Here is a 13,027-nt window from a genome sequence, read left to right on the forward strand (position 1 = left end):
ACATTTTTTCTTTTTAATTTTCTTATTTTGAATGATTAATGTGACAGTACTACACATTTTTAAGATGGGAATAGAATTTTTTTTCAAATTAAAAAGATATTTGAGAAGGAAAAAAAAATCCGAAGTTTAAAACAAGATTCTTCCGCAGACCTTAGGTAACCCAATCCAATAATAACATCAGTCAATTGACCAGCACGACACAGACGGCAATTAACCTGCACGCGCCGCCGTCGCTATGACCGAACCTCAAGACCCCTTCTCCTACCCTCCCATTGACCCCGTCAACTTCGATCTCATCATCGTCGGCACCGCCCTATCGGAATCCGTCATCGCCGCCGCCGCCTCCGCCGTCGGCAAAACCATCCTCCACCTCGACCCCAACTCCTTCTACGGCAGCCACTTCGCTTCTCTCTCCCTCCACGATCTCACTTCCTACCTCACTTCCCCGCACTCCCTCCCCTCCGCCGCAACCGCCGCCGCATCCTCCGACTCTGACGACATCGTTGTCGTCGACCTCGTCCACCAACCCCTCTGCACCGACGCGGAAACCGCGACCTACGATGAATCCGCGTTTCTCAGCGAAAATTCGCGAAAATTCAACATCGATTTGGGAGGTCCCAGGGCGCTGTTCTGCGCGGACAAGACGATCGATCTGTTGATGAAATCGGGCGCTGCGCAGTATTTGGAGTTCAAAGGAATCGACGAGAGCTTCGTCTATGAAGCGAACGCGGGTTTGGCGAACGTGCCGGATTCTCGAGGAGCGATTTTCAGAGACAAGAAGCTTTCGCTGAAGGAGAAGAACCAGTTGATGAGGTTCTTCAAGCTGGTTCAGCAGCACCTCGATGATACTCAGGAGGAGAAGATTCCCAAGGAGGATTTGGAGATTCCGTTTGTTAGTTTCTTGGAGAAGATGAAGTTGCCGCCTAAGATAAAATCGTATTCACCATTTCTGTTTACTAGTGAGATTTGATTTTATTTATATTTCTGCGCAGTATTAGTAGTATTTTTTCACTATGCCGTGTCTGATTCAGAACACTTTCAAGTTATATTGTTTAAAAAAATGCATGTGTTTATGCCAAAATGTAAGTCTTAAGATCAGTATATAAGAGTGTTTTGTTACCCAGTAATTACCAATGTACTGGAGATGGAAGTTTCTGCGCTTCCAGTTCTTTAGCTTTTAACAATTGTCAAGACAAAAGCTGAAGAAAATATTGCTCTGCTTGTTGTTTCTTGTTTGCAGTGAAATTTTCAGTTTCTAGTTTGATATTTTATCGCCTTAGTTCTATGTTGTCATATTTAGAAATATATAGGGGTGAGGATTTTATGTTGTGCTTTGGAAATCAGAATCAAATCACAAAGTGGATGTGGCTTGCACTAATAGAATAATGTTAGGGATTATTTTGTAAAGTTTTGATATTCTCCCCCCAGCAATTGGTGCATTAGTGTTTGGTTAGTTCCTTGAAGTGTTTGGTACTGGCTTAGTTTGTTGATTTGGGTCCTTAAACAGTCTGATGACATGGCATTAGATATATTTTTGATTGAAAAAGTGAGGTTGATAATCTTCTTGTGCAATGAAGAGAACTATTTCTTTCATATTTTGTTGACACTTTTTGAGTAAAGTATGTCAACTCAAACCGTATATAATGCAAGCATAGCCTGTTGAACTTCTTCAGTACACTAAGGTAATGGCTTTTTTGTCTTCCTCAGGATTCTTTTGTATGCTATAGCCATGCTAGATTATGATCAAGACAACAACGAGGTTTGTGAAGAGTTACTTAAAACAAAAGATGGAATAGATTGTTTAGCTCAATACAGCTCATCTGTTGGAAGGTATTTTCCTATTCTTATTGTTTCATGTACCGCATTTGCCTTGATTTTTTTTTTTTAAAATTTAAGGGATCCCGTTTAGTTTTTCTTTATGAGATATTTACCTTGTTTCACTCAGGTTTCCCAATGCTCCTGGGGCTTTGCTTTATCCTATTTATGGTGAAGGAGAACTACCACAGGCCTTTTGTCGTCGTGCTGCTGTCAAAGGTTGCATTTATGTAAGTTTCAATGGATATATGATACTATTAGGGAAATTTTTTTTAGATTCCGTAACTTCTTTCAAGCTTGCATATTTTTGTTTTAAAACTTGTTTGATGCCTTTTATCAAAACAGAAAATAAGAACATTGTTTTATACATTGATTCTATATATTAAATAGAGGGCGAGCCCTGGTGCAGCGGTAAAGTTGTGCCTTGGTGACTTGTTGGTCATGGGTTCGAATCCGGAAACAGCCTCTTTGCATATGCAAGGGTAAGACTGCGTACAACATCCCTCCCCCATACCTTCGCATAGCGAAGAGCCTCTGGGCAATGGGATACGAAGATTCTATATATTAAATGTTTATTGTCTGTATCTCTTTCTTCCAATTTTATACTGTTACTTAAGTGTCATCATATCATATGTATGATAGAAGGAAACATGGTTCAGCTATCATGTTGTCATGCTTGGCATTTCCTGGATCTTTCTTCCTGAAAGCCAGGAGGGTAGTTGTGGTGAAAGGGATGGATTCAAATTTTACTAGACAAGGATACTTAATTCTTATTATTATGCAATTTAGTGAAGCCACTATCTCTGTGTTTTGTTGACATCATAACAATATATTTCTTTTGGGTTAGGATGAAACTCATTTATCTTTGTTCTCTTGATGTTAATGTTTGGATGTTTTTTGATATTTTGTTGGCAAACAAAATAACATCGTTAACTACTTTTCTGCTTACATGTTTTTAAAAATATTTTTGTTTATTGTTTTGTTGACCATATATGCTTATTTAAATCTTATACTTTTGTGATTCAGGTTCTAAGAATGCCGGTTGTTTCGCTGCTTATGGATAAGGTGCAGATATACATCTTTGATCTGTGTTTTCTAGTACTTTTTTTGTGAGAAGAGACGAGGTTGAAGTCAAGTGCAAAAGGAATTTCATCTTTGTCATTTTTAAACCAACATTGCAGGTTACTGGGTCTTATAAAGGTGTTAGATTAGCTTCAGGGCAGGATTTATACAGCCACCAACTAATCCTGGACCCATCCTTCACAATTCCATCACCGTTGTCTTTGTCTCTAGGAGATTTTCCCAGTGAAAGGCTCCAAATGTTGAGTCAGAGAGATATTAAAGGAATGGTGGCTAGGGGAATATGTATCACAAGGAGTTCAATAAAGCCAGATGTATCAAGTTGCTCAGTGGTGTATCCTCCTAGATGTAAGAGATTTAAACACTGCATTGGTAACTAGAGGCATATTAAAACATGAGAAAGAAATTGACTTTTTCTCTATTCTCTCTAGCTTTGTATCCTGAACAGGTGACTTCAATCAAAGCTCTTCAGATAGGATCAAATCTCGCTGTTTGTCCTGCAGGAACGTAAGTTTTTTTACTAAATAAACATTGAAATGCTCATTTTTTCCTTTAAATTTCTTTTCTCTGCTTCTCTAGATCTTCTGTTTCTTTGATTTATCACATTGTGTGGTTTGAAATTCAGTAAGCATAAATATAATAACTCTGATTTATATATTTTGTCACTCAAAATATTTTACATCCATGAAAGAACCTCCAAAGCTCTGCTTGAACAAAGGAGGAAGATACAATATTGCTGCCAATCCCCACAACAAAATCTCCATTGTATTTTTTGAAAATGCCTTTGCAAGCAGTGTGCATTTTAAGGATGCATCCAAGACTTGAAAGAGGATAATATATTTTGCATAAAAAAAAAAAAAAAAAAGTGAAGGACCCAAGAAACCAGCAGCGGGATTCACATTTCTGCTGGTTGGATTTTTCAATTGTGCCTATTCTTCATGGAGCTTAGGAACATTCAAAAATAAAGAAAAAGTGAACCATTTTATTTTTGTTTTTGGTCGAGTGAGAAGTTACTATTGTATCTAAAAATATTTTTGTAATTAATTCCTCCCATTCAGAAAGTTTTGTTCGGGATTTTGCCGCTAATTTGCAGGATTCTTTTTATTGTTATTGTATATTGATTTCAGGCTTCTGTATAGTGACAATTATTGCCATGATTTACCATTAGAGTTCTGCTTCATATTTTACCATATTCATATTTAACTCCTAGTCATAACATTTATATTTCCCCTATGTGAACTTAAACTGATCTTTTTTGCCTCTTCTTTCTCAGCTTTATTTTATACCTTTCCACTTTGTGCAATGATGCCGATGAAGGAAAGAAGCTACTAAAAGCAGCCATGAATGCTCTACTTACGCTGCCTGTATCGGGAAACTCTGAAAGCATTCCAAGTGTTCAAAGTGACAGTGAAGATATAAAACCCATTGTGCTCTGGAGTGCATTTTATATTCAGAAATTAATTATGGTGTGCTTCTAATCCTGATTTGTTCACAGATTTATTTCTTCAACGATGTTTACTTTTACCTACATATTGCATGTCCACTTGTTTCCTTTACTGCATCACTCATGACTCATTTTGAATTTCCTTTTATCATTATGGAGGCTCTACTCCTGATTCCCCTCTCTCTATTTTTAAAAAATATTTTTTAAGCCCCTAAGGACCACATATCTTACATTTTTCAAAGAACTCAACCACCAATAACTAGGTAGCATTTTAAGAATTTTGTCATGACAGATTTGATTCAAAATGCAAACCTGTATTGTATAACATTGACACGGTCATCATTTTTTGACTATGGATATACATTGATCTCCTTTACAGAGTAAATTTGAATTTATCAGCTCCACTCCTACACCGGATGGAAATCTGAACTACAATGCCCTTTTAGATGCGACCGAGAAGGTTTGTCTTTAGATAAATTTTCTCAGTATTTCTGTCTGACTTAATTTTTTACTGAAATAGCTAGAAACCTTATGTTTGGACTGTCATTTTTGTTAATGAAAACTGAAAAGGACAAAAATATTTACAATCATTGATTAATAATTATTAGCCCTGTAACTGATGCTCACTAGTTTGGTGGTGGTACTATCGCAGCTATTTAATCAGATGTACCCCAATGAAGAATTCTTTCCAAAGGCAACATCACCTGAAGATCCTACAGATGAGGATGATAATGGGTTAACTTTGGATAGCTAAACAAGGTGAAACTGGCTGAGCATTAAAGGAAGTTGTGAAAGATATGTTTGCGCCCCTAAGAGTCGAAGAAGTAGGTTAAAATTGTTAATTATGGAGGTAAAAGGTTACAGTTCCTAATTTATAGGTGAACAGAAGCGAAAAAAGGTCCTCAAGGCAGGGAAGTAGTTGTTACTGATTCTGAAATTTTTTGTCAAGCATACACATGCGGATTTTGTGCTGTGTATCCACTTATGAGCGTTTGTTGGACAAAGTTGCAACTTGTTTCAAGATTGTGGAACAGCAGTGGAAGTTTCACGGGGCCGAACAGCGCTTACACTCCTGTATCTTCATCTGCAATTTGTATTTTGAGAACGATTTGATCGAATAATATTGTATGAATTTAGGACGTATTCGGATTTATTGCAACATTAACCAACACATAAACATTGTAGGTTGTTCGAGCGCATTTAATTTTGGAAAAAACTTGACTTCGTCTTAGTACAGAATGAATCAAAAGATAGGGGGCAAGTAGTTCTACCATCAGAAAAAAGGTGTGGCCCGTTTAGAAGCAAATAAACTATGGTTGTGCTTTCCAACAAAAAAATGTAATGGATAGAGATATATAGACATTCATATACTACAAATACTCATTTAACACTTATTATTTCTCTCAATCTCTTTCTAACTACACTATACCACCTATTATATTTACACTTATTTTTTCTCTCTTTCTCAAGGCCGAAGGGGTGAAAAAATAGCATGCAGCAGTGTCTGCATCTATATGGAAAAAAATTATGGTTGTTGTATACGTCTGATGTATCTGTCCCTATTGTGCTCGTTCGAGCTACAGATATAAGACCGTGGGTGGGTGGGTCATAACTCATTCCAATACAGTGAAGAACGAAGGTTTGGTTATTGTATCCTTGTGCATCTCTTCTCAGTTACTCAGGAAGTTGTAGGGCAAGAAAATGCCGATCAATCAGACTTTACATGAGTGCAAAACACTAGCTATACCTGCCGAAACGTATAACCATAGAATGAAGTATCAAAGTTATTTTTTATTTTTTTAAAAATGCACTCCAATAATGGTGAGTCATTAGTATAATACACATTCCCATCTGGGTCTCTGATCCTCAGATCAACCAACTACTACCTGGATCTTTCTTCACACAAATCTCGGTCATCCTCTCCCTACATTTAAGAGCTTCTTCCCATTTTCCCTCTCCAATGTAAATGTTGGAAAGAAGAATATAGGCAACATGATCACTAGGATTGAATTCTATCATCTTCATTGCACATTTTTCTCCAATTTCTTTGTTATTATGATTCCTACAAGCGCTTAGTAATGTTCTCCATGCTGATTCACTTCCAACCTTCTGCACTATTTGGTATGCTTCCTCAAGCCTTCCTGCCCGGCCATAGGCATCAACTAAGCACGAATAATGCTCAGATTCTGGCTTAATCTTGTATTTGTTAAGCATCAATGCAAAAAAATGCAAGGTATCTTCTACATAACCCGAATGGCTACAAGCTGATAGTACAGCTAAGAAAGTTACGTGATTGGGGGTTAAACCATTCTTCTCCAACTTACTAAATACTTCTATGGCTTGTTGTGCTTTTCCATGATGAGCATATCCACAGATCATGGCATTATAAATTACTTCATTAGGCTCTACTTGTTCATCAAAAGCTTTCTCTGACTCCTCCATGATTCCACATTTAGCGTACATATCTATAATGGAGCTTCCAACATACACATCATGGTTGTAACCAGACTTGATAGCAAAAACATGGAACTGTTTACCCACATGTATAGCTGAAAGTTGCGAGCAAGCTGAAATAGACAGAGGAAGGCTATAACTCGTAAAAGTGATTCCATCAGCCAACATCTCTTTGCATAGCTCTAAAGCTTCTGATTCCATCCCATTTTGTCTATAAGTTCCAATGATAGAACTCCAAGAACCATCATCTTTCCAGACAATGTCATCAAAAGCTTTAAATGCATCACCAATTTGTCCACACTCAGAGTACATGTAGACTAATGCATTGCCAACCAAAGTATGATGACTTACACTTGATTTCACTACAAGTGAATGAATTTGCCTACCTGCAGGCAAATCTGATTTATTCTCACAAGACTTTAAAACAGCAACCAAGGAGGCACCTTGAATTTGCAAAGAGGTTGTTCCACGAAGTTCTTGTAATAGTTTCATAGAGGGACCAGATCCCTGTGCCAACCGAGCATGAGCCAAGATCATTGAGTTCCATGCTACAATATCTTTATCATCAATTCTTCTGAACAACTTTTCCACATCCACAAGTTCACCGACACTGGCATAGAGAGTCAACAACACGCTTGCTACAAAGCAATCGCTTTGATGCCCATATTTTATCATTTGGCCATGCACTTGAACTCCTGTGTTCAAGTCCTCTAATTCAACGCAAGCTTTCAAAGTACTTGATAGCACGTGCTGATCTGGTCTCACCCTTTGTCTACACATGTCCTTGAAGAAATGCACAGCTTCCCCTCCTCTCTTATTCATGGTATAGCCTGAAATGATAGAACTCCAAACAAAATTGTCCTTCTCCTCCATGGAGTCAAAGACTTTCCTGCAAGAACTTACATCCCCACATTTGGCATACAAGTCAACCAGGGCACTGCCCACCACAACATCAACTTCAGCACCAAACTTAGATGCAAGCCCATGAATTTGCTTTAACTCTTTCAACGAAGAACAACACTTAAGTAAGCTAACAAAGGTACTATCATCAGGTTTCAAGCCTTTGACTCCCCACATTTCAGAAAACAACCTACGAACCATGCTTAAGTCACCAACTTGAGCAAACCCAAAAATCATAACATTCCATGCAACAAGGTCTCTCTCCAACAAGTCATGAAAAGCACGAAAGGCATCCCCGAGATTACTACCACTTTTAAAGTACATATACACAATAGAGCTCCCAGCAAACTTGTTTCTCTCGAGCCCAGACCGAACCAGCAGGCCATGAATCTGCAAACCCACATTCCACAATGAAGGAGTGGCACAAGCTCGAAGCAGGACAGAGAAGGTGTACTCATTGGGTCTCTCATTCAAAGCACACATTTGATTGAACATCTCAAAGGCTTTTGGAAGTGACCCAGTTCGGAGATGCGACGAAATTAAGGTTGTCCAGGTGACAACGTTCCTGTGAGACATTTGGTCGAACAGGAGGTGGGCATGGTGAAAGTGGCCAAATTTGGCGTAGAGGCTCAAGAGGGTGTTGGTTAAGTGGGTCTGTGAAATGCATTGGGAGACTATGAGCTTTGCGTGGATTTGGTTGCAGTATCTCAGAGTTATGGGGTTTGAAGTCTTTGCCAGTGACAGCAAAAATGGTTCAATCACACTACACACTTTGCTTGCCACTTCTGGGTCAAACGCTGCGTGCCGGATCATTCCAACTACGCCATCATCAAATTTTTCACTTTACATTTGAATGCGTGATTTGGTTGTGTATGCGTATGTATTTTAGTAATTTTTTATTTTTTTGATTGAGTTTAATTATTTCTTTTTTACCAACATACTAGTTAAAAAGTCATATTAATTATGTAAAATTAATTCGCAGTCTCTAAATTATTTTGATAATTTTTAATTAGGTTTCTGATTTTTTTTTCAATTGAATATTTGAACTTATATTTATTTTTAATTAAGTCCTTTAATCTAATTGTCATCATGGAAAACTCATGTATGAAAAAATTACTAGTATTAAAAAAAATCTGATTCTTTCAGCATTAAAATGAGATTCATGTATATTAAAAAAAATACTCTTTGAAGGTGTCTCTAAATTAGAATCTTCTCGTTTCTGAAATTATTTTATTACTTTTAAAATGCAAAGATTTTTGAAATACTATCTCTGTTCTTATAAATAAAAATAAATAAGAGTATTTTTTTTCTTTCTAAATATAAGAATGGTATATTACTCTTAAATGCATTAATTATTGTTAATTTTTTTATATCTTTAATTTCCTGTAAAGTTTATCAATAAGATATTTACTCATATCTAATGAAAGATTTATTTATTGGACTATTAATAATATAAATTATTTCCATAGATTGAAAAAATTGTCCCTTAAAAATATAGTAAGTAGGATCAGTATATACAATGATCACTTAAATTATTTAATTATATGTGTATTTATGGAATAAAAACTAAATTTATGATATTATTAATTAAAATTAACCAACTTATATATTTTTTTTGTATAGATGAATTAGGTATTTGTTTTTTATATATAAAAATAAAAGTAAAAAATTTAATGGCATGCTTATTGAATAAGAATAAGTGAATTTGCAACTTTATTGTAGGGAAATAGTATAAGGGTAAATAGTGGCTATCAAAATACAAACTTTAGTCACCAAAATAATTGTCAATGTCTACATCTCTAATTGTTAACATAGTAATATATTTGTCATATAATATTTTGTTGACTTTTCATCTTCCACCCTGCTAACAAATGTCTCCTGAAAGATAAAAATATAAAATTTAGTCCACAAACGTGTAAAAAGTGTGACTCAAACGTTAACAGTAGATTATGACTAATTATTATAATTTGAAAAAATTTATAATGATTATGAATTTTTTTTAACAAACTCGTAAATTAAATTGTGTCTAAAAAAAGAATACTCATTTTATAAACTATAAATAATCATTTTACACTCTCATGTTTGATAAAAGATTCAAGTGAAAAAAAGTTCATTATAAAACATTATAATTAAATTAGATTCATGAATAATTTTTAGAAAAAATTATAATTGCAATGACACTTTTAATTTATAAAAAATATTCACTTTCTTTGAAATGATTTTTGTTAAGGTTATGATTTTTTAAATAATTAGTCAATAAAAAATAATTACATATGATTAAAAAAATTAATTCAAAAATCAAAATTTTTTTATTATAATTTATAATTTGATGTCATTATTAATAGACATTCATATTTTAATATGAAAAATTTATTAAAAAACAATAATTAAACACTTCCAACCCAATTCGAGGAAAAGATGTCAATGATATAATGAGATGATTAATAAAGATTTACTTAGAAGATTTGGTTCCTTAAGAAAATTCAAATTTTCATTGAAAGAAAAAAATGAAATTTTATATAAAATCTTTAATGACTTATGACAATCCACATGGGAGTGAATTTTAAAGATAGCAAACATAACCAAAGCCTAATAATAAAATCAATTATTACATGTTACTAGTAATCATAAATTATTTTCTTTTGCTTTTGGTTCGGTCACTACCTATGGGTTACCAATGAGATTTGTTGTTAAAAAAAGGTTGAATTGTAATTTATGTCTCCCTTTAATTTCATCCACGATTTTGATATTTCTATTTTTTTCTATTTAAAAAAAATCTATAGCTTTGATTAAATATTCAACTTTTTATATATTTTATTTTTTTTATTTTAATATTTTAATTAATTCAATTATTTTTTCATGATACATTAAATTAACATGTTAAGTCTTGAGTTTAATTGAATCAAAATAAAAAATAAAACATATCAAAATTAAAGATTAAACTAAAATTATGATTGTTTAAAATTAGGTAGACTAAAATAACACGAAAAAAAGACCAAAATCATAAATACAAAATTAGAAGTAGATTAAAATTGTAATCTAGTTTAAATTTAAATATTCAATTATGTTGTCTCTAATTATATAATTTTTTTTATAAAGTGAATAAAAATAAAAAATAAAAAATAATATTTCAACACTTTAATAATTGTTATATATATACTTAATATTGACTACTAATTTTTTATTAATAATTAAAACTAGCAATTTTTTCTCAAAAATAATTTTTCTACTGCTTGGTGAAAAAATCATTTTATATTAAGGATGACTCAAAGGAAAAACAATTAATGCATATGAATATTTCAACCACGAGTATTTTATTGAAAACAAGTGCAACTGTACAAGTAAGCGAAATGATATGCTGGATTCTGAAATGAAACTGAATTGATTCTAATTTATTTATAAAATAGTTTTTTTCTTAAGCTTATTTATAAATTAGTTGCTTACGGAACTGATGTGAGTCTATAACATGCGTTAATCAAGTTTTTAGTCTTTCTAGTATTACTAGTTCTTACTCAAGTTAATGGCCTTTATTAGACTCATTTATTTGAGTATAACTATTGGACTTATTAATATTCTTTTAGCTTACATTATTTTTATATAATCTAAATATAAAATTATGACGGTGATATAGTATCTAAAAAAAATGTATAATAACGATATATGTTTTTACAAATGCACGTTGCCATATAAGATAAAGGTTTAATTATAATTTTAGTTTTCTTAATTTGAATTATTTTAAACTTTAAATTTTTGAATAAATTAGATCCTTTTCAAAAGTAAATAATTTTGATCTCACAGTTAAATTTTTCTATTTTAATCTCTGACATTATTATTATTATTATTATTATTATTATTATATAGGTATAAAATAATAATTTTATTTATTAATTTTAGGTGAAATTTGATATTTTAATTAGTAAGTTGGAACTTGAGAAAACAATTTAATCATTTTAGTTGTAAAAAAATTTAGTAGAAAATGAGAATGTGAAGTATTTGTAAAAGAATATGGACTTAATTTATTTAATTTTTTTAAAAAAATGACTTAATTGGCTTTCGAAGGAATTAGAAGGACGCAAATTGCATATTATCGAGACTGAAAAGCCCCAAAAGCAATTAAACTTAAAGATAAAATATACCCATAACCATAAATTTATAAAATACTATTTATTTCAATTTTTTACTTTTTGTTACATTGAATAAGACATTTTAATTAGTTTTTAAGTTTTTATTATTTAGTAAACAAGATTTTTAATAGTTTTTGACGTTTTTTAAACGATGTTTGAATTAATATTTTTAAAATACTAATTATTATCTTCTAACATTTTATATTTTTTTATCCTTAATATATTTATCAAATTTCTGATTCATTATATTTTTAAAATAAATCATAATTTTATTACTTTTTTATTATTTTATATTTTTCGGTTACTTTAACAATTAATTTGATTAAACTTTTATAATTTAATAGATTTTGTGTAAAGAAAAACGAGACTTTGCTGAGAAAACAAACTAACTATAATATCTATTACTCTATGAAGAGATTATCCTTTAGCTGTTTAACCAACCTTGGTTTGCATCTTAAATATGGATAACCAATGAATTTAATTACGAATAGGAAACTTATAATATAATAATGAGTAAATATTTATTTTAATTCCTGAAAGTATGTGATGTTAATAAATTAGTCTCTAAAGATAAAAAAAAATTAAATTTTTAAATATATAAAAAGTGTTACAATATGATTATCTCACTTAACTTTGTTATGTGACATTGCATGTATGAAAAACAGATTGTCATGTCCTGATGAATTAATTTGTTTTTTTTTTAAAAAAACCTTAAACAAACAAGCGGAATTAGTAAATGCCTCCGCGAAAATCCGGTTTGATGCTTTCAATCGAGACAACGTTCTAAATTATTTTATGTCATTATATTTATTCATTTTTGGTTGTACACAAACAATTGTATTTCTTTTTATTGTGTGTTATTTTCTTTTAAATAATAATATCTTTAAAACAAACGTAAAATATGTTTTGAGTCAATCAATTTTCGGTCAAAATTGATCTTAATTTATATACTCTAAAAATGATAATTTTATCTCCTATCATAATATCTTAAGCTCCATCAAAAAATGAAATACACTAATTATATAAAAATACAAGAAACAAAATCGTTATTTTTACATAATTGCTTAGTTTGGCGGCGAATTTCCTGAATCATGTAAAAATAAGAAAAAATTAGAAGCGATATAACCGTAGTAGCTTCATTCACACCAAAAGTAAAATCAATTTACAAATAATGTACCACCACCCGAAACAGACACTTAAAGCTTAAGAG

The 13,027-nt window shown here is 32.2% G+C and overlaps 2 protein-coding genes across 2 annotated transcripts; one reads left to right on the top strand and one right to left on the bottom strand.

Moving 5' to 3' along the window:
- Positions 1-127: 127 nt before the first annotated feature.
- LOC114419232 (rab escort protein 1-like) lies at positions 128-5,746 on the top strand. Its single transcript, XM_028384873.1, has 9 exons — positions 128-936; positions 1,708-1,830; positions 1,946-2,045; positions 2,842-2,880; positions 2,997-3,243; positions 3,327-3,402; positions 4,169-4,361; positions 4,719-4,799; positions 4,992-5,746. Exons 1-9 carry the CDS (start codon positions 236-238, stop codon positions 5,091-5,093), a joined length of 1,662 nt encoding a protein of 553 aa, XP_028240674.1. The 5' UTR covers positions 128-235; the 3' UTR covers positions 5,094-5,746.
- Positions 5,747-6,110: 364 nt separating this feature from the next.
- On the bottom strand, positions 6,111-8,554 carry LOC114419221 (pentatricopeptide repeat-containing protein At4g13650-like). Its single transcript, XM_028384866.1, has one exon. It carries the CDS (start codon positions 8,504-8,506, stop codon positions 6,206-6,208), a length of 2,301 nt encoding a protein of 766 aa, XP_028240667.1. The 5' UTR covers positions 8,507-8,554; the 3' UTR covers positions 6,111-6,205.
- Positions 8,555-13,027: the final 4,473 nt, after the last annotated feature.

This window comes from Glycine soja, chromosome 1 (genome assembly GCF_004193775.1).
Source record: "Glycine soja cultivar W05 chromosome 1, ASM419377v2, whole genome shotgun sequence".
NCBI lineage: Eukaryota > Viridiplantae > Streptophyta > Magnoliopsida > Fabales > Fabaceae > Glycine > Glycine soja.

Excerpts from the sequence above, each read along its gene's own strand:
- LOC114419221 (XM_028384866.1), bottom strand. The coding sequence starts at position 8,506 with ATGATCCGGCACGCAGCGTTTGACCCAGAAGTGGCAAGCAAAGTGTGT.
- LOC114419232 (XM_028384873.1), top strand. The coding sequence starts at position 236 with ATGACCGAACCTCAAGACCCCTTCTCCTACCCTCCCATTGACCCCGTC. Across the intron at positions 937-1,707 it reads TTGCCGCCTAAGATAAAATC|GATTCTTTTGTATGCTATAG; the intron begins GTATTCACCATT and ends TGTCTTCCTCAG. Across the intron at positions 3,244-3,326 it reads AGTGGTGTATCCTCCTAGAT|CTTTGTATCCTGAACAGGTG; the intron begins GTAAGAGATTTA and ends TATTCTCTCTAG.